The 23,470-nt window shown below is 32.2% G+C and overlaps 1 protein-coding gene across 1 annotated transcript in view; it reads left to right on the top strand.

The window, feature by feature from the left end:
* The first annotated feature begins 22,168 nt into the window (after positions 1–22,168).
* Positions 22,169–23,470, top strand: part of LOC149816662 (Ankyrin repeat family protein) — a 32,740-nt gene continuing 31,438 nt past the window's right edge. The window contains exon 1 of the mRNA XM_089988146.1: positions 22,169–22,594. Within this exon, the coding sequence (XP_089844272.1) occupies positions 22,261–22,594 (334 nt within the window). The 5' untranslated portion in view covers positions 22,169–22,260. The remainder of the gene's footprint in view (positions 22,595–23,470) is intronic.

Genomic DNA, 23,470 nt, shown 5'->3' on the forward strand with positions numbered 1-23,470 from the left:
TTGATACTTTTCGCTATGTAAAATTTTTTATTATAATCTACAATGTTGACTCCTGACTTGTTGAAAATGATGTTTATGCTTTGGCGCAACTTCTCAAGCGGGTCAGAGAAAGCATGATTTTTACCTTCATTGTTCTCTCCCATTTTTTTGGACTGGTCCTCATGAGCTACAATGGACTTATGGTGAATTAACTGCACATTTTTAAGCAACTCTCTTTATACTTTTCTCATGCATACATAGACTTCTTCACTTTTTGATGCCAAATCTGCAACATGCATAAGTGACCTACATAGTTGTTGGTAACGAAAGACTATGTTGCACTTCTCATCAACACTAGATGGACTGACATTATTTGTATCCAACAGTTCAATCTTTGCTTGTCTCGTCCATCTTCGCATTAAATATGACTCCGATATTTCTTGTATCTTTTCTTGATTAAGTGCCTTTAATGCACAACGATATAAAATACCTTTAAATTCATATATTTTGCACGTACATTCAACAGTTTCATTGTTAACATTATACGTAACATGTGCTTCTTGCCTTTTTGGATGCTCTTTTCCCTCCCATATAATATGGTATTTATGCATATTCTCGGTTTGCATATGTCCTTCTATGTTGCAGTTCATGAACTGTATAACCTCCTTCTTAATCCATTCAAATATAGTTAGTGTATACAGATCTGCACGTCACATCAATATTTTTATGCCCAAAGTTATAGGGCGTGTATTAAAGCATTTCACATCTTGTTCAAGCTCATTCTGTCTAAGACCGTCTACAAATAATTTATATTGTTCCATGAAGCGAAACATTGTTAAACATGAATACACGGTTTTCTTCAGTGTGGCATGCATAGATTCAGTTTTTGTGTGCTTATCATACCTGCAAAAAAGTATTATCTTCCATATGCCAATGTCCACTTCTCGTTGTCTGTATATAAATTTTCTAACCACACACAGTCTTCAAGGTCGTACATCTGAATCATTTTCTCCCAATCAGATATAAAGGTGACCTCGTCTATGCTTTCAAGTACACACCTTATAAACTTTTTATCAAACTCTGTCTTCTGATTAAATATGTGTCCTATGTTCTTTGCTTCATTTTGAAAGATATGCCACAAATATAGGCGATGATGTGCATCTGGCCATACATGAGACACTACAACCGTAATTACGTGATCATTATATGTAAGTACAACTTCAGGGTGCTTTCCATTCATTGTCTGTGTAAATACTTTGAACAACCACTCAAAGCCTTCTTTGGTCTGGTCATATAATAAAGCATCGCCTAATATGCAACTCTGTGAGTGATGGTTCATTTCAACAAACTACGCAAATGATCACTGTTCAATATTAATCTTCAGTGTCATATAAAAAACAAGCACATCATTGAAGCATTCATAATCTACTATTGACTTTGAATCTGCCCAAAACATTTTCACAACATATCCATCTTTATCCAGTTGCATTGCACTAAAGAAACCAAGGTCATTGTTTGATTTCTTCTATAAGTAATCAATTAAACAACATATTCTTTTATTCTTCATGTTATTTGTCATCTTCCTTCTCAAGTGGTTTTTTAGATCCATAGGTGTGAATGACACATTCTCGCGACCACCATCTATGCATGCACATAAATTGTATATCTTCCTTGGTGCAATGCCGAAGCTATCACTTATTTCAGCAATTGCAGTGTGCGTTTTAGTTGCTTTACGATGTGACCTTAATATAGGAGTTATAAATGAAGTTGCTAATTCATGGTTATAATCACTGATTAAAGTACGAACTACATATTTCTTATTCGGAAGTTTTCTTAACACCATTCTCGCTGGACAACCACATCTTGAATTTGGCTTGCTCTTTGTTGGATTTCCACTTGACTTCTTGCAACCTTCCTTAGAACAAACATATGTCTTTCTCACCATGACATCCTGTGCATTTTTTGACCAAAAACACCTTCTAACACTGAAGCCAAGTTTTAAGGAATAATCATTATAAAATTTATATGCAGCTTCCTTATTATTAAACTCATTTCTTCTACGGGAACAAAGTCAAGTGTACTATCATGTACATTCTCAGTGCTTGCACCTTTATCAAGTGTACTGTCATGATCGTCTACCTTATTATCGAATAACATTTCTTTTGTTGGAACATTCAAGTCAAGAGTGAATCCAATGCTTGCACCCTTCTTATCATGTGCAACATTAGTGCACATGTTCACTTCTTTAGGTGCATCATTAGTACATATGTTCACTTCTCTATAACTTTCCAATGATTAAGATACATCATCTTCACTGCAACCAGATGATAAGCTCACCACTGTCATAAGCACGATATCAATTTGCGTTAGCCAGCGCATACGTTTACTACGATTTACTTAAAATGCATATAACAGTGGATACATATTAGTTAAGCAAGTCAAAAAAATGATTGAATGAATCACAATATAAAGCAACAATGATTTATTAGTTGCTTATACTATGCATCGAGTTGTTATTTACCATGCTAATAAAAGAAATAATTTATCATATATGTGTGTTGACAATAGTGATTCACGTGACAATGATTTAATTATATCTACGACACTGTGAAGCGATTTCAATAGGAATCTCTAAATGAGTAGCAATTTGAATACGCAACTGGCCACTGCAAGCGCATAATAATATAAATTCTGCATGCACATGTTTTAAAATCATACTATAAATATCTTATAAATCGACACTAGAAAATACATAATATCTTACAAATCGATATACTTATCGCATAATATATTATTAATCGATACGACAATTCAACATAATAACTTACAAATCGGCACTACAAAACACATAATATCTTACAAATCGATATACATATCATTTACAAATCGATACAAAAATTCAACATAATAGCTTGCAAATCGATATTAATAAACAATACAATATCTCACAAATCGGTATTATCTTACTACAACTACGATTTGTGTTACATTGCATATACTGAGTGAATAGACGATACCAGATGGGGTAGAGGCCCTTCCTCGCATATGTAAACAAACCTTCTTGTCAACGGGTCCCAATGTCTTACAAATATCTTTAATTTTCCAACCATCAAAAAGACAACATCGACCTGCAATAACAAAACAATGCCTTAATGGCACTCACAATGACATACGTTCTTCAACAATAGCATGATGACAATGAAAGGTACTCACGACACCTTAATGGCACTTGTTGGAATGTTTGTGCATCATTGCTTTTTTCCATACTGCATAACAAAAACAAAGAAGTAGAGAAGACTGCAAAAAGCGATGACCGACAAATGCCCCTATGACGCCCACCAATGATCAAACAAGTCGATCGATTTATAGTTATCTCCACGAGGTAGGAACGGACCCGGAAATGTTTTGTAACACAAGGCACGAACGAGAAGGCGACAATGTGTTTTAACACAAGCTAAAAAACAAGGCGGAAACCTGGACTCGAGCCGACGACAAAGGGTGCTCTGATGACAACAAACAATTATAAAGGGTGCATCGTCAAAGGGAGCTTCGGTTACAGCAGATGGTGCATCGTCAAAGGGTGATCCACTGGCAACATAGGAGTTTACTGCTTAGGGTAAAAACAAAACGTTTAGACCTTTTGAAGAGTTAAGATCATTTCTCTTTTATGGATGGAGGACATTTTTGTCCTTTTTTTGAACCATCATTTTATGGCGAGAATGGTGGGAAAGGGTATTTAAGTCTTTGCAATTGCACCAGACTCTAATGCTAAGTGATGCCGACATACACGGGGATACGATCCCCACATGCTTATATACATGGCGCTTATTTGGACCCTCAAACATGCACTGTAGCAAACCTTATGTCTTCGAGGGAGAAGACACAACACCCTCCCATTTAGTAGGGTTGCAGGTAGTTTTATAAAGGGAAAATTTCATTTATTTTGCCCCTAATTCTAAATATGGGCCACACATTTCTGAAATTCCAAATATGGGCCAAACTTATTCTGAAAATTGACAAACAAGGGCTTGCATTTATTATTGTCGTTTAGCTCAGGTTAAATCACAGGTCAAATTACAACCATGACCTTCATCATTTAAAGTTCTACTTTTTTCCTTTTTTTATGATAAAGTACTTTTCACTTTTCAAGGAATAATATAAGAAACCAAAAAGTACTCACCTATGTCACAGGGACTCGCAAACTAGGTGCCGCACCCGCACCCGATATGGTCAACCTGACTGAGTGCAATCAACTCACCCAAGGTCATTTATGTCCAACTTTTAAACTTTATATATATATATATATATATATATATATATAATTTTTTACATTTTGCCTGCACCCCCGCACCCAAGTCTTTTGAAAGTGCCGCACCCCCGCACCCGCACCCATGTGACATAGGTACTCACGTTTTCCACTACGTGGGTGTTGACATGAGGTCCCTATTTTGACAGTTTCTAGGAGATGTAATTTGGCCCATATTTGGAATTTTGTAACATGTGGGCCATATTTGAAATTAAAGGCAAAAGGTTGACCCCTAAATGAAGATTTCCCTTCAATAAATAATTAGACAGAAGTTTATTCTGGAAAAGACTAATGCAGAGCTTTCATTTCATATTTCCAACTGAAATATTACTCCATAAATTAAAAGCTGAAGCTCATGAATCCAGACAAATGTAAGCAAAACAAAATACTCAGTCACTACTCTAAGCCGGAGTGAAATAAGGTAGCTCTTATGTTGTTCCTTTCTCATCTTGTTCTATGGTCTATGTTTCAGGGATACTCCATTTTCACTCCTCTACCTCTTAAATTCCATTCTTCTGGAGGACTTCACAAAAAACAGCAAGATGCCGTATCCTCCAACCAAATCTATGTCATCTGGTCTATCCTCACTAATTGGGCATCTAATTGTAAGTTTTATTTTGCTGAAAATGTTTTCTACCGAGACATTACTGTAAAAGTTGAAAAATGCAACAGTCCCTTGCCATGCAGTTCAAGTTGAGCAAGAAAGGAAAGAATGAAAAAAGTTACATATATAACCAACATAACGTCATGGTATAATCATTGCCTGAATATATAAAACAATTTGGAAGTTCAATAATTAATGGATTCTTGTCCATATTACCGTTGTTTCTATCCAGTACAGGAGGCCTCACGACAACATGCATAGTGATGACACCAACAGGAAGCTCTCCAACAGGTACCCTAGATTCAGCAAGAGTTTTGTTGTTCTCCAGTATTTTGCCCTCATTGATGAGCTTAGTGTCATTGATTGATTTTGGAGTATTTCTCTCATCTATAAAAAAAACAGACGCTTTTGAATTATTAAAACTAGAGAATTTTTTTATCCAATAATTTACAAGAAAAATAATGATTATAACAACCAAAACCATATCATAAATAATGATTTTATTCAAAAACAAATTACAACAGGAAAAAACAGGATATATCAAATGAAAGGTTGATCCACCTAAGACTAAAAAGTTACTTGGTAAATGAGTTCAATGGAATATGTAGAATATAAGAAAAATACTACTGATTTTTTTCCTTGATCTATGATGAAACTGTTGGTCATTGAGAAAGCCATTTTCACATCAACATATAGCAATTGCTATATTAAGCAAAAACTGAAACACAAACAATGAATCAAAGAGTAGAAAAGAATCAACGCAATTGAACAAGAAAATCACATGAAAAATGAAAAATCGCTCAATAGACCACATAGAGCATCCCAAGCAATTGAAGATGGTAATTTCATACTTGGAAGCTAAACTCATTATATATGTGGAGATGGGTAGTGTAGCTAAACATGTGTGACAAGGACAAGGGTACAAGGCATGACACAAACACAATTGGTACGAGAACGAGGGTTTTATGTAGCTAGGACATGGAGACATGGCCATATATATATATATATATATATATATATATATATATATATATATATATATATATATATATATATATATATAAATTCTTTAAAGCAATACAACATGAATATCGTCATTAAATGCAAATTCTTGAACAACAATTCCAGTCTGATATGGTCAATAAGCACTAAACAGTAAGTCGAAGAAAAAATTGTAATGCATGTAATCAATGACGACAATTAAGAGGAAAAACACAACAAACTACAAAAATAAAGGATCAATATCATAAAAAAGGATGAGTTAGAAACAATATTGTCCATGTATGACACAAGTTTGACTATGTCCTTGAAACGTTACTGTGTCTCCAGTGTCATGTTTGGTGTCATCTCATGTCAACGTAGGACACCGATGCCCATGTAAAGTGTCCCTCTGACATAGCCAAAGAAAACAAGCACAAAAACATTTTTTGCATTTAAAAGAACATTTTTTTATAATGTGTAAACTTACATGCCAAGAAGAAAAATAAACAAATTTTTTTAATTTAATTTTTAAACTTCCATACAGCCAACATGGCTCAAGTGATTCCTCTCAAAATTCAAAATAATTTCTTAAAAGACATTTCCATAGCCAACTACATTCTGAAATATCTCCAGAAATCAAATCCAGCAATTGAAAATCCTCCAAGATGGTGCATGAATCAGCACACTAGAAACTGAAAGATTGAGCTTGTTGAACTACTCTGCACTCGTGAGTAAAATGATTCTAAAAAGCACAATAAGAATAATGTTATGAAATAGTTGCAAAAGCATTAAGGGACTGAATACTTTGCTGCAAGTTTTAATTCATCTTTAAAAAAGGTACATTGGAAAAAAGTATGGGACATCAGTATGTCACATGGATACAAATGCGGGAACAAGACACTGTAAAGTTGTACATATATATATATATATATATATATATATATATATATATATATATATATAATAGTGTAAAAGGTAAATGCCCTCTAAGGGTATTTTTATCATTTTACTCATGTAATAGTACTATTCATTAAGAACAATTTTTCTCTTATTTATTTTTTATTTTTTATTTAAAGTCTTTTTTGTAAAGAGCATGGGCTCTATGGTCAAAAGACCATAGAGTCGTTGGCGGCTCTCCAATGGTCACATTTGTGACCGTTGAGAGTTCCTAACGACTCTATTGGGAGCTCCCCAATAGAGCCCTATGCTCTCCCTTTGTATATATATATAGGGGTTGAACCCCTCTCTTGTATTCAATGCTTTTCTTAAGCATATATGCTCAATAAAGATGAATATTTTTTATTTTGTGTTTTTCTATTTAGTTCCTTAATGTGTTATATGCACTAAATGCTTGTGTTGTTGGCTATTGTTTGTTAAAATGTGTATAATATATATATATATATATATATATATATATATATATATATATATTATACCCAAGTCAACTATTGGTTGACTTGGAGATGGATGACTGTTGGATTGTTGGTCAACAACTAGAAACCTAGTTGTTGGACCTAGTCCAAGAGCTAGATTAGTTCTCCTATCTCTCCTTTTAATCTCTCTCTTCTCCCTCTTATTCTCTATATAAAGGGTGGGTGGGTGCCTTTGTGTAGTGAGAGAGTTGATGGTTAGATCTAGGTTTTGAATGTTTTGAGTGAAGCTTTTTTGTAATTTTTTATTTTATTTGAATTTCTTACTTAATGAATTTTTTTATTTTTAAGTCTTGTGTTCTATGGGTATTTTCATTGTGAATGAGTTTTTAACTACATTGTATTCTTGACTCATAGGATGTATTTTGAAGTGCATTGGGATCCATACCATTTTGTGACATGGTATCCAAGCAAGGTTTGAGGTCTTAAGAAAGATTTATATTAATAGATGGTATGACTATGGATTTAAGAATTTTGTATTCTGATATGTATCTTTGGCTTTTCTATTTTCATATGTATGGTAAGTGTTTATAAAAGTGTTATGATAAAATTAAATGTTTTTGAAATATGTGATACATGTAGTGAAAAATAATATTTTGCAAAATATGTGGTTTCTTAAAATCTTATGTATTTCATGTTTTTGCAAAATACTAAATTTTGTTTTTTTAACGTATGTGTGGACTATCTTTTGGATTTCTTTTTTGTGATGTGATCAAGCATGAAGATTAAAAAGATGTATTATGTGTTCCTTTTTTAATATAGTCGTGTTTTCTATGTTCTCATAAAGTTTTTCTATTATCATGTGAATGCGTTATTTCATGTATGTTTGAGTGACATTGTTCTATGAAGACTATTTTCAAATGACTTATGTTGGATTAAGGCATCTTTAGATATATACTTCAAATAGTCTTTATTGAATAGCATAAGCATGACTTGTTATCATATACTCAAATCTTTTTTCTTTTCTTATCTTAGTGGTTTCTTTCTTGAGTATTGATATTTTATATCATGCATCTTGGATATTGAATTTTCATTGCATTGTGAGAAAAATCTCTTGTTTAATGCGATCATATGTGGGTTCATAGTTATGTATGCTATTAAAATCTCTATGGCTTTTTGAGAACATTTCATCAATAATGTCAACATTTTTTATGTTTATACATAGCTCTTAGTTGGCTTCTAATGGTTTTGTATTTGTGTGATTTTGCACTTAGCTCTTTTGGAATCTCTATATGTTGCCTTCAATTGGTGCTTGTCATTTTGTATTGCCTCATAATAGATTTAGATATAAAGATTATATATGTTATTCTTGTCTATTTAGTGAGATTTATTAGATTTGTTGTATGAGATGTACCTTAGTTCACTTGTTTCTTGAGTAATGGACTTATGATCCTTTTAAAGATTCTCAAGCATCATATTTGCATGCTTATTTACTTATTCAAATTTGTAAAATTATCATAAGACATCCTATTGACATATTGTTTGTGCATCTAATTGCACTAATTCTTATGATAAGGTTTTTATCTAACTGGATTTGATTTGAAATTTATTTTTTCAAATCGGTTATTTAATATGAACTCACTTATTTGGAAATTGATTTCCATGAGTATTTATTACCTTTTTATGGCATTGATTTTGTCCATTACAAAATTTTATATATGATGCATAATCTCTCTATGACCTTATTGTTGGGTCAGGGTTAGCTATTTAGGGGAGTTATATGTGCAACTCAAATAATCTTATCAATCTATAATTATCAAAGTTTATGAGTATCGTATTGACACCAGTCTTGGATCTGATTGATAATTGATTGGCCTCTGAATCCATATATGCTTTTGTTGATTTAGAGATGTTGTTGGGGTGAGTTGTGTGCACCTCGTTTTATGTCAATTTAGATTGTCAACTTATGATTTGGCTCTAACTGACAGTTGTTTGATCTTTAGATCTGAGTGTGTTGTATCACTCATTTATTGTATGACCATTAATTTTATGGATGCTTTCAACTCTATTTATCTGTGATGACTATCTATTTTTGAAACCATGGTGTTTCGAAAGATGGTTAAAATTAATATTCTTATTGATAACATTAGTGTGTTTCCATTGCAAGTTTTCTTACCTTGAGTGTCTTTTCCTCTTTATGCCTCTTATCTAAGTGTCAATATATGTAGACAAGAGATGTTTGTTTACACCTTTGTGTGTGTGTTTTAAACCATTGATAACATTGAGACTATGCACTTGATCTAGTCGCTGATACACTTGTTTTGAGTATCATTATATGTAGATAAAAGATATTTGTTCATACCTTTGTGTGTGATTTTAGCCCATCACTGGCTTTGTGATTATGCTCTTGTTCTAGTCGCTGATACACTTATTTTGAGTATCATTATACGTAGACAAGAGATGTTTATACACACCTTCATGTGTGTCGTTGGCCCTTTAGTGACATTATGTCTATGCTCTTGTTCTAGTCGCCGATACACTTGATTTTTAAGGATTGGAGATCTAGTGAGGTGATTGTTTATGGTGGTCAAACTAGTATTTTAATTTGCAAAATTCATTCATTATGATATATGCAATTTTTTAATCTCTTCATAATTTTTTTTAAACTCATTTGCTCTTTTATGTGAAACGGTTGTTGAAATATTTTTTATGCATTTTGCATTATGCGTTAGTTGCATGAGTTATTCCACGATTGATTGTCTTGCATAAGTGTATGCTTTTCTCAAGAATGTATTCAATATAATTTTACTTGCATGTGTTTTCCTTTGTTGGCTCTTAGTATTATCCCATATTGGACTTGTGCTTGTGAACTTTTGTGCTTGTATTATGCCTTCATGCCTTTGCATTATCCACGATTGAACTTATATGTGCCTTTGCACTTTTGTGCTTTGAATGTTTTTTTTTTATTATTATTGAACTTGTTTTTATAAGGTTTATTTGTTTAATCTTGTGAAATTAGATAGATTTATGTTTTTTGAAATCATGTTTGAATCTTAATTTTTCAAAAACTTGCTTTATTTGATATATATGTATACAATTTTGTATGCTTGAGCATTTGTTGACTTTTGTTCTATTATTGAACTTTGTTTTGTTCTTTCTTTAAAAGTTATCATATATTTTAAAATAATTTGAGAATTTTTAAAATAATGGTGTTGTGTGTATTTCATAAGTATGATGCTTAATCTTGTTTTTAATTTTTCTTTTTACTATTGATGCATTAAAAGTAGTATATGAAGTGTTACAAATTATGATCTAGCTTATGAAAAAAATAATTTTTATATTGATATATGATCCTTATGCATTTATAATTGCCTTATATGATGAATAAGATTGTTTATTCATGCATAAGGTATTCAACATAATTTCTTATAAGAAGTCATTCACTTTAATATATGCTTTTTATGGTCCTTTTGTGAGACAATAGTTTTGATATTGAGTGTTTCTTTTGTTGGTCTTTTTTGTGGTCATTATAATTATGTTATTTTCTTAGTTTCATGGCTCTTTAATGAATATTATCCTACATATTTTGCAGAAGATTTAAATATTATGTTTAAATTGAACACATATTTTTTAATAAAATATTAGGTTGAGAATTATGAAAAACTTCTTTGTATTTTCCCTTTGTGGGTGTTATAAGTGTTTTCCTCATGGTTCACTTTAGTACTTGTCTATTATTTATAAACATGTTTGTCCACTTAGATCTTTGGTGGACATGTGTGTTCTTGATTAAAAGACTCTTGATTTATTGCATAAAATATAATTTTTTATATTGTGCCCTTAGTGTCTTAAATCTATCACTTGCATATATGCTTAAATTTATTTCTATGCATGTATTTTGTCTAAGATATGTGGCTTTAAGTTATTTAGATTATTGAAAATACATGGGTACTTTTAATCTCTTTGTGAGTATCGATGATTAGTTGTACTTGTGCATGCACTTGGTTTTCTATATGGTTCTTTGAGAATCTTTATATATATTTTGGTCCTCTTTAATGATATATAACTATAATTGTCTCATAATAGACTTATAATCTAGATTGAGCTATCTCTCTATATAGCTTGCTTATATTAACAATGTTTATGATTGTATTGCATATGATTACATCAATTAACATCTTTTTGTGCATATGATTGCACTATATCCAGTCTCAGTTTTTCATCTACCGTTGTTGGATTTGATTTGAAACTTTATTTTTTCAAATTGATTCTTATATTTGAACTCACTTATTTTGAAAATGATTTCTATGAATATTTATTGCCTTCTTATGACATTTGTTGTGTCCATCACATAATTTTATATGATGCATCTTTTATCTTGGCTTTGTTATTATTGAACCAAAGTTTGTTTGTGGGATGAGTTTTGTGCACCTCGGTTATGTCAGAGTTTAGACGGTCAACTTATATAGCTCTAACTAATGGTTGTTTGATCTTTGGTTTTATAAGTGTGTTGTTAAGATGCGTATATATAATGTAATATATATAATATATATACATTATATATATTTATTTATACCATCTAGAGGTATTTTCATCTTTGCCTTATGTAATAGGTTTTGTCCTTTAGGGATAAATTTTCTTTTTTTGTATTGTCTTTATCCCAAATACCAAAGATATTAAGGTCTTTTACTCTTAAGAGTTGTTGGAAGCATCCCAATGGCTATATCTATAACCATTCGGAGCTCCCAACGACTCTATGGGAGCTCCCTTTTAGTTCTTCCTTTGTATATATAAGGGACCACTTGTTTCCATATTATGTAATGCTTCTCTTAAGCATTTATGCTCAATAAAGATGAATATTTTTTACATTTTATATTTTTCTATTTAGTTCCTTAATATTTTATATGCACTTAGTGCTTGTGTTGTTGCCCCTTAGTGACTATTGTTTTGTCCTATAGTAGACTTGTGCTTGTGCACATTGTGATCGTAATCTTGTAAAGCCCTTAGTGGCATTGTTTTTGTATTTTTCGTTATTTCATTACATGATATCAAAGCAAAAAAAAAATTATTAGCATTTTGCCTCTTTTGGGTCTTGAGATTCTTTGGTTTGAGTTCGTGCTTCGTGAAGGATTTATAATTGTTGTCTGACTTGAATTCAAGAAAAATGTACACCCAATATGTATCTTATATCTTTAAGTATTTCTTGTGTTATCTATTCTATGCATTATACATGTATGTTTTTAAATCATGTTTGAATCTTAATTTTTCAAAACTTGTTTTATTTTATATATATATGTATACAATTGTGCATGCTTGAATATGTATTGTTGGCATTTAGATGCTTTATTTGAACAAGCCATGATTATAAATGTCAAATCATGTTTGTACTGTAGAGAACTTGGTTTTGTTTTTTTTGATAAATTGTTATATATTTTAAAATAATTTGAAATATTTCAAAATAATGATGTGTGTATTTCACAAGTATAATTTTAGAAAATTTTGCTTGAACTTGTGTTAAATATTTCTCTTTACTCTTGGTGTATTAAAAGTAACATATAAAGTGTTACAAATTATGATATAGCTTGTGTATTAAAAGTAAACTATAAAGTGTTACAAATTATGATATAGCTTATAAAATAATTTGCATTGATATTTGATCTTTATGCACTTATGATTGCTTTACATGATGAATAAGACTGTTTGTTTGTGCATTAAGTATTGAGCATAATTTTTTATAGGAAATCATTTACTTTAATAAAAGTCTTTTATGGGACAATAGTTATAATATTAGGTATTTATATTGTTGATCATTTTTGTGGTACTTATAATTATGTTATTAGTCACATGGCATTATTTTACATGCTTTGCATATGATTTAAATATTGTGTTGCATACTTAGTTTTTAATAAAATATTAAGTTGAGAATCATGAAAAAATTCCTTGTGTTTTTATGAAAGTTATATATGTTTCTCTCATGGTTCACTTTAATACTTGTCTATTATTGATGGACATGTTTGTCCACTTAGATCTTTGGTGGACATGTGTGTTCTTAATTAAAGACTCTTGATTCATTGCATACTTGTTATTTATAAAATAAATTTTTTTATGTTATGCTCTTAGTGCCTTAAATTTGTCACTTGCATATATGCTTAAATTTGTTCCTATGCATTTCTTTTGTATAAGATTTGCAGCTTTAAGTTATTTGGATTATTGCATTTACATGGGTTCTTTTGATCTCTTTGTGAGAATCCATGAATAGTTGTACTTGTGTATGCACTTGATTTTTTATATGGTTCTTTGAGAATCTCTATATATTTTTTGGTTCTCTTTAATGACATTGATTGTCTCATAGTAAACTTGTAATCTGCATTAAGTTATCTATCTATATAGCTTTCTTATATTGACAATGCTTATGATTGCATGCGCATATGATTGCACTATATTCAGTCTAAGCTTTCCATCTACCATTATTGGAATTGATTTGAAACTTTGTTTTTTCAAATCGGTTCTTATATTTGAACTCACTTGTTTGGAAAATGGTTTTTGTGAGTATTTATTGCCTTCTTATGGCATTTGTTGTGTCTATCATAAAATTTTATATGATGCATCATTTCTCTTGGCCTTATTATTTTTTATTCAGAAATATTATTAGGGTGAGTTGTGTGCACCTCATTTTATGTCATTTTAGATTGTCAACTTATGGTTTGACTTTAATTGACAGTTGTTTTATCTCTGGATCTGAGTGTATTGTATCACTCATTTGTTATATGACCATTGTTATTATGGATGCTTGTAATTCTATTTATTTGTGTTGACTATCTATTTTTGAAACCATGGTGTTTCGAAAGATGATTAAAATTGATATTTTATTGATAACATTAGTGTATTTTCATTACAAACTCTCTTATCTTTTGTGTTTCCTTCTATTATGCCTCTTATCTAAGTGTCATTATATATAGATAAGAGGTGTTTGTCCATACCTTCATGTGTGTTTTTAGCACATTGTTGGCATTGTGCTTATACATTGATCTAGTCGCTAATACACTTGATTTTTTAGTATCATTATATGTAAATAAGAGATGTTTATTCACACAGTTGTGTCCAATTTTAGCCCATCGTTGGCATTATATTCTTGATCTAGTCGCTCTATGTAATTTTAGCCCATTATTGGCATTATACTCTTGATCTAGTAGCTGATAGACTTGATTTTTAAGTGTCATTATATGTAGACAAGAGATGTTTATTCTAGAGTTGCCAGTCAAGGAAGTGGAAGCAAGAAGTGAAAGCAGAAAGCGAGGTACTTTAAAAATTTTAGGAAGCGAGAAACACGAGACAACTTAGAAGCAAAATAATAATTGTCTCAAAAGTCACCCAAAAGCAACCTAGGAAGCAAATCAGAAGCAAGGGAGAAGAAAAAAAATAGAAAAATGAAATGAAAATAAAGATAAAAATAAAAAAAATAAAAAAAAGAAGGGAAAGTGAGGTTCCCAATTTTTTTAGCACTTCCAAGCACATTTTGAAAGTGCCACGTTTTGCACTTTTGAAACATGCTTCGAGGAAGTACACTTTTCTATGCCCTATGGCATTTTCAGTAACCCTAGTTTATTCACACCTTCGTGTGTGATTTTAGCCCATCGTTGGCATTATACTCTTGTTCTAGTCATTGATACACTTGTTTTTAAGTGTAATTATATGTAAACAAAATATATTTATACACACCTTTGTGTGTGTCTTTGGCCCTTTAGTTGCATAATTATTATGCTCTTGTTCTAATCACTGATACACTTGATGTTTGAGGTTTGGAGGCCTAGTGAGGTGATTGCTTGTAGTGGTCAAACTATTATTGAAATTTGCAAAATATTACTTCTTGATATTTGTGAAAATTTAAATCTCTTCATATTTTTTGTAAATTAATATTAATTTGCAAGTATCATTCCCTTTGTTACGAGGGATTTTTGAGAATCTCTCAATGAAATTTTAGAATGTTTTCTACTTGTATTTCCTTATATAGAAAAAATGTTTATTAATAAAGATTTTATGGATTTTGGATACTTGTGATGTTTAATAAAAAATCTTATTCTTTATATTGTGAGCCTTCTTGTGTGTTCTCCTTTGTAGGTGTTGATAGTGTGCTCCTTACGAAAATACTTGTGCGTTGTTCACTTGATATTGGTTGATATTTTTGTTTGTAATTGAAGACTATTTGATTCTTTATATTAAAATTATGTATTTTATTGTTAAAAACTGTTATTTTTATTGTGTCTTATGTGTATTAAATATACTTTAATTGCATGTTGGATATATATATGTGTTTCATATTGATTATCTTGTTGACATTGTTGCATGTATAAATTTAATTAACTCTTCTTTTCTTGAGGGTTCTTTTTAGTGTCATACTCTATATGAATGTTTCTTTTTAGTGTCATACTCTATATGAACATTGTTTTTAGTATAAATTGATGATTTGTTTTAATTGAAAAGTTTTCCTAAAAATTTAAAATATTATCAATACATCATTGTTTATCTCTTCTTGATAATGGATATGTTTTTTAGTGATTAAGTTCCCTTATGATTAATATTTATGTTTTATTGAAAAACATGTTGATTTTGGGTTTATGATTGTCTAAATTTAATTTCATAAAAATTTCTCTTTTGAGGTATGCTCCTCCTATCTTTCTTAATGGTTATCTAATATTTCTAAAAAATTATCACTACTTTGCTTAAATTTTTTTCTTGAGTGTTATTATTGTTCAAAATATATATATTGTTTTGAAAATTCATAACTATTTGGTTAGAATACATTTTTTTTGTAGTTAAGACATTTGTTTTGTTTTCTTTACGGGTTCTTAAAGATGTGATGGATTGAGGGATAAATATCTTTGATGCATCATTAAGATGGAGATAGCTTATGAAGGCGATTGAGTATGATCACCAATAAAAAGCATTTGAAGACTTGTATTTGCAAAACTCTCTAATATGTCATAAACATGGAGATTCCCATTAAAGCCACTTGAAGACTTGGATCCTTCTCGTTGAATCTTTATTATATTTTCAAACTTTCGGTATATCTCAACGTAAGTTTGATGATGAGTGTTAAGTTGTACATATATATATTTATGTATGTATTGTCATACATATATATTTGTTTCATATTGTACACACACACACATTGTATTTTCATCATTTTACTCAAGTAATAGTACAGTTCATTAGGAACAAATTTTCTCTTATTTATTTTTTATCTTTTTATTTAAAGTCTTTTTTTTAAAGAGCATGGGCTCTATGGTTAAAAGACCATAGAGTTGTTGATGTCAGATTGAGATACTGTTTGATGCATTGGAAAGCTAACATCCTCAACTTTAATTTATCTTTAAGTGAAAAACCAAATTAAATAATTTTGATGGTAAAAAATGCACTTAAAGTTGACCCTACATGAAAAACATGATTTTTATTGAACAAGTAACCTTCAAATTTTTGTAATTTCGCAATACATGCGATACTCATGCACAATTTCATAATTATCAGACTTTCGCAAATTTTATGATTTTTGCAGGTTATCACATGAAACTTGTCACATATTTTGCAAATTATTTAAAATTTTGCAAGTTTTTTTGGAATATCGCAACTTCAGATGTGATTTTGTTGATGAGTTTCGTGAGTGTATTATTTTAGCGTCATGATGTGCGAAAGTAAAAAATTTACACATGCAAGGGGTAAAAGCACTAAGAAAAATTTGGGAACTTGTGATATTGTCCACTCGATGGATTTGATAATTTTTGGGGCATTTTAAAAAATGTATCATTTTTGTCATACAATACAATCATTTTATACACATTTAAAATGTCCCTTTAGTGTGAAGCCATGCATGTCTAGTCCCATCATTATCAATCCGTGCAATGTGTTCTTTTTGGCACGTAACGATGTAAAACTTCAAGATCTTGGTTAGGTTTCAACTGATATACCAAACATGTCCTTTGATAATTTTGACAAATATCAACACATCAAAGAATAACACTCCTTGGGCTGGGTATTCAATGCCCCTGCTCATGCCTCTTACACGGTGTTGCTTGAAGCATCCAAGGTTAAAGAAATTGGTGGTGCATGAGGATTCTTACAAAGTAAAATGACTGTGAGATAATGATAATTTACACGATGGTGAGCCAGCCAGTCTTTTGTCACAAGCAGCAATGACTCGAGTATCCTCTTTCAAATGTATCTAACTATTTTTTTTAAGACAAAATCCCTCATCGAAGGGAGGAAACCCTGGGTGGGGCCCCACAACCACCTTGCCTTATGTGTCCTACCTCTGAAATCTAGGGACACACCCTTTCAAATGCACCCTAATTGTAAATATTCACTTAATTTTGTTTTTGTGTTTTGCTTCATAAGTTTTGTATTGTAACCTTACAAACATGCTCAAGTATAAAGAATAACTAATAACATAAAATGTTTGTACTATATAGTAAAAATGATGCATTTTCCTAAAAACTCTATAATTTCTTAAAATCTGCCCAATGACCAAAATCACAAATAACCAACTTTGTTAGGACCTTTTTACCCTTCGCATGTGCGAAACTCATAAAGTTCGTGTGCGCTCGTCGGGTATCACAAACTCTCACTTAAAAGGAGGTCCACATGTTATTTTTTTACGAATATAACCAAACCCACAAAACATTATGTTATTTATAAGGTCTTTTTTCTTAATCATAAAATCACAAATACCTTAGAAAAAATACATATTTTATACTAAAGTCATGAGAAACCATGCGAACCTCCTTTCTTTGACCTTTACTTAAATGTATGTTCACATGTTTTTTCATGACTTTGATATAAAATCTATGATTTTACTAAGGTATTTGTGATTTTATGATTATTAAAGAAGAGCACATAAAAAAATATAATTTTTTGCTCTCTTTATAAGGTCCACAAAAAAAAAAACATGCGAAACTCCTTTTAAGTGGGAGTTTGCGATATCCGATGAGCAAAGTGATATATCATGTGAACTTCGTGAGTTTTGCACATGCAAAGGGTAAAAAGGTCCTAATGAAGTTGGCTATTTACGGTTTTCGTCATCAGGCACATTTTAGGAAATTATGAGTCTTTTAAAAAAATACGTCATTTTTACCATTCCGTATAATCATCTTCTGAACTCATAAATCAGTGCATTATGTTTCTCATGGTTTAAGAATATTGTGATATTACATATCATCTACTCCTTTTTCGTAGAATCTTTTGGGTGCAATGAGACATGGCTAGTGCTCGTAAACCAGTTGAACGAAACGAGCATAGCTTGTTGGGGCTTGCTCATATAGAAAAACCCTTACGAAATGTGAAGTTGCCAATGATGAGATTTGACCTGCACATGACATATACCCCAACTAGGTATAGAAAACTACTTTTTTAATATGTACTGCATTTAAACGCCATATGTTATATTCGATGTTCATGCTTGACTATTTATATCTTTAGTGACACTTTTGCAAATACCAAGCATACGACCCTTTGTCAGACATGTCTTGAAATGTACAAATAGAGTATGACATTCACAACCATGAGTTGCAAATGTCATCAAAATGTGTGAACTATTTTTACTAAAATTGCATAAGGGACATATGCAAAACGATCTTCGCAATGCGAAAGTCAGGACATTCGCAAATGTGAAAGCATTTAGTTAAAAAAGGTGTGCACTTTTTAGGGACCTTCGCAACTCATGGTTGCAAAATGTTCAAAAAATGTGCAAGCCTCTTTTTAATAAAATCACATAAGGCACACAAGCCAGAGGACGTTTGCAAATGTGTGAGAGAAAATTCACATATTTACGAGAAAATTTGCATATATGGAAGAAAATTCACATATTTAGATATTTAAGAGAAAGTTCACATATTTGAAGAAAATTCACTTTGGTGAGTTTTTTTACAGTCCAAAATTTGTGAATGTGAACATTAGGCAGATTTTGAAAATTTTAAGACACTTCGAAAAACATGTCATTTTTATTGTACAATAAAATCATTTTTCAGAGGAAGAAGACATAGGTCTCTTTAGTCGCCAGCTCTGAAGGGAGAGGGATCAGCGGTCGCCGATACCATAAGGAGAGAGGCACAATTGTCGTCGGAGGGAGAAGGACGAGGTGAGAGAGAGGGAGAGGAGGGAGACAAGAGGGAGGGGATAGGGCAACATGTTTTGAGTATATATATATCATGTTAATCTGGAATACCTTATCATAAAATAATAAGACGGTCCAGGTTCGGTGAATAGGTTTGACATGTTTTGTAGTGGGCATGTTTTCATATATATATATATATATATATATATATAGAGAGAGAGAGAGAGAGAGAGAGAGAGAGAGAGAGAGAGAGAGAGAGGTGGTAGGTGCACACTTACGAGTGGAATGCTGTTTAGTGTCCATCACGCAAGTGATGGATGCTGAGCATCTTTTCTGTGCCAAAAAATGTTCAGCATCAAAATAGTGTAGAAAAGACCTTTAGCAGTTTTGAACCGTCGCTAAAGGTCTTTTTTTCACTAGGAACAGCCGCTAACACCTCCAAGGATGCACATGCCAGTTTTAAAAAGATGCTTTAGCAACGGTTTTGAACGCTGCTAAAGATCCCAACTAGAAAACAAACCTTTAATGACAGTGATAACCACCACTTAAGGTCTTTTTGCACAATTTTGATGCTGAACAATGTTTTTTTGTGCAGAAAAAACATCAAGCGTTCACCAAAGCAGCTTTCCACTCATAGCAGAGCACCTAAGGGTTGCACAACTACACATCTCTCTCTCTCTCTCTTTATATATATATATATATATATAGAGAGAGAGAGAGAGAGAGAGAGAGAGAGAGAGAGATGTGTGTAAGTTCCAGTCCGTTTATCATCCACACCGTCCCCTAGGTCATCCAATCTCATTACACAATCAGTATTCCTATTGCATTTAATTTGAATGCAATATTATAAAACAGGATCCAGCCTGCATCAGATCCGTTTGCACCGTTAGGTATAAGTACCAGGGCTTGGTCGAGTAAATCCGGACCCCCATTAGCAGCCTTGCCCGGGTCGGTCCTTGGGATGAAAGCTATCCCAGAGTAATCAAGTTTCACCTATCCATATTCGAATCCAGTACCTCGAGTCGGTTCAATACGTCATGAGGGCTGATCCGGATCCAATTGGTTCTGATAATTCAGACGTTGATCCATCGCAACCGAGGAGGACGTAGTCAACGGCGGATAAGAACGCAGAAAGTTATTTCATTATTTTACCCTTTCTTAAGCCGCCGTCCTAGGAGAACCCTTCCCGCAAATAACACCCGAAGGTTGAGGGCAAAATAATCATTTCGATTACCACGTGTGACCTTATGCTTTGACAAAAGCTAAAGGACGAATTGAAAAGCTAAAAAAAAGTAAATAAATAAATAAATAAATAAATAAGAAAGCATGCTTTTTGATATTGTTTATGCCCCCCGTACTTTAGCTTAATTCTTTGTCCTCCCCCACAAACACACATTTTTTTTCCAGCTGCTATTTCATTTGGCGAAAGCATAGTCTTATTGTTTTTCTTAAAATAAAATAAAAACTCATTAACGCAGAGCGTCAGGATTTCATGGGTAGGGTGGAACAATTTACCTTGTGGATCCTATCAAGTATTTGGATCCCTAATGCCACATGTAGGGCTGTCATTGGGTTGTGTTGTGTGTGATCCAACAGGGTTCGGGTTCAAGCTCAATGAACAAGTCTAATTAGCTAATGAGGTCGAACCCACAAGATTCTAGCAATACATGGACTTGGGTTTAGTTTATATTTTTTCAAAATAGATCTAGGTCCATCCTGAGTTCATACTAAGGTTTGCAATTTTTTAATGTAAAATAAATAAAATTAAGATTTTATGGGGCTATGTCCCACCACTTAATTGAGCCATTTGGATTGGGATTGAAGCTATGTACCAATACCTCAAAGTTGGATGCACATATATATCCAACAATATTGAATCAAATGTATCAGGAATGAGTTAAATATGGTAAGTTTTATGTCATTTAATTGAGATGTAATACCTTTTTATTTTTAAAATGTGTTATCGGATGTGACTGTCTTCAAAATATTTCATAGATTTCAACTTGAAAATGAAAGTAGTGATCATAATCTTATTAAAATTGATGAATTAAACCTTAATAACTCTTAAAATATATTTTATTATTGAATCAAATATTCTTACTTACCCAAGATTTCAAAAGCAACATGCTAAGCAAATATTTGTGATGTTTACAAGATTTTATTGCAATATATTGCAAAAGCCAATATGATCATGAAAAATACGATATTTTCAAGCTTCAACTATTTTGATAATACCACATTTTCATTATATTAGCACACTAAAATCTTTTGTTTTTTAATATAGTTTTATATATTTTAACAAATTTAATTTTATATATGCCAACAATTCTTCTTGAGATTTTTTCTAAAAAAAAATTGTTGGCAAGATTTTCCCATGAGATTTGTGAGCATCGATTTGAGCCATCCATCTTGTACACTATGGGTCACTCAGCAATTAGCATCATAGTTACAAACAACAGTTTGTTTTTGAAAATCTTGCAATTTTATCATACGATTTAAAAAACTAGCATAATAAAAAATGTGATATTCTAGAATATTTTTTATTTTGAAAATGATATTTTTCATTAAAATATTATCACCATGGTTAAAGGCGACATTTATATTTTTAATAATTTTAAAGCTTAAATATACCAATATTTTTCAAGATTTTCTCAAGAAAAGTATTTTAATTTATTATTAGATTTTTTTCTTTCCGAGAAAATCCTAATAAGGAGATTGGTGACTATGATTAGCATGAGAATGGGGTTTGAAGGAATTATCTGCAAAAATAGGGGCCGAACGTAAATTTTAAACGTAGAAAAATCCAAAAAAAAAAGAAAAAAGAAATCGGACGACCCTCTTCTACCCTTTCCGTCCATCTCCATCCTCCACTACCTCTTTAACTGTCTGTTAGAGAGAGAGAGAGAGAGAGAGAGAGTTGATGGCGATGGATGTGAAGTCGTCCCGATTCCGGCCTGTGGAGTCTGCGTTCCTATCGGCGGTGAAATCGGGGGATCTGGAAGCCGTCAAGCGGTTCGTGGCGCCCAAAGAGGAGGAGGAAGAAGAAGAGGAAGAGGAGGGGGAGAGTGAAAGGGTTCGATCGCTGATGGGGGCTCAGAACGAGGCAGGGGAGACGGCCCTCTACATCGCGGCTAAGAACAACCTCCACGACGTCCTCAAGTTCCTCGTGAGGTTCTACGACCAGCCCACCGCCGAGATCAAGTCCGGCAACGGGATCAACGCCCTCCATGTCGCCGCCAAGAACGGACACGCCAGTAAACCTCTCCTCCTCCCCCCCTCTCTCTCTCTCTCTCCATAATTTTCCTCGTTATGGAGCCCTGGAGTTGACGAATAGAAGAATAAACGTTTTTCCTTTTGGATTATCTAGAACTATGTGCGAATTTGATCCTCTACGTTTTTCAAGCAAAGGATTAGAACAGTAATTTCTTATATGATTGGTCATGATCCCATTTTTTTCTTCCTTCCCTTCTTGTTAAATCTTGCTAACATGTTATCAGAGCGATCCTTCGGTTATGGAACCAAGTCTTTCTGATAAGTTTAAGAAACAGTTTGAGAGTGATAATTGTGAAGGAAAGTGCCATATATCTTGTTAACATGGTATCAAAAAATTTCTTTGGTTAGGGAATTATCTTGGTATCGGAACAGTTGATTGATTAGGGAATAGGTCTCTCTTATAGGTTTTAAAGAAGGTTGGAGTGAAAGAAAAAAAAACTTTATTTCCTTTACTTTCTCTTTTTTTCCCTTTCTTTGGTGCTTGGCCACGTTCAGAGTGGCACATTTAAATCGTTTAGCTCGGCAATGATGAGGTTTTCTCCTATCTGCTTGATACAACTTTTTCATTGTGGTTCGAAAGCTAGGTGGCTCTAGGATTGTTTGAATCCCCCTACTGGGATGCTTATTTGGATCTAATACAGTTCAATTGAAAGTGGTAGTCCCTTGTTTTGTACTATTCTGCACTTATGAATCATAAAGTGCGGCCTCTAACAAATGAAGTTTCAATTACTTTTGCATATTTTGTTTGGTGCATTGATCATAAACATTTGCTAAAAAAAAGCCGACTTGCATCCCAAATTTAGAGCAGTGATACAGAGTGATACGCAATACAGCCTCAAGGTTGGTCATTGATTCTG

The sequence above is a fragment of the Nuphar pumila genome, chromosome 14 (assembly GCF_984573655.1).
Source record: "Nuphar pumila chromosome 14, dmNupPumi1.hap1.1, whole genome shotgun sequence".
Lineage (NCBI taxonomy): Eukaryota > Viridiplantae > Streptophyta > Magnoliopsida > Nymphaeales > Nymphaeaceae > Nuphar > Nuphar pumila.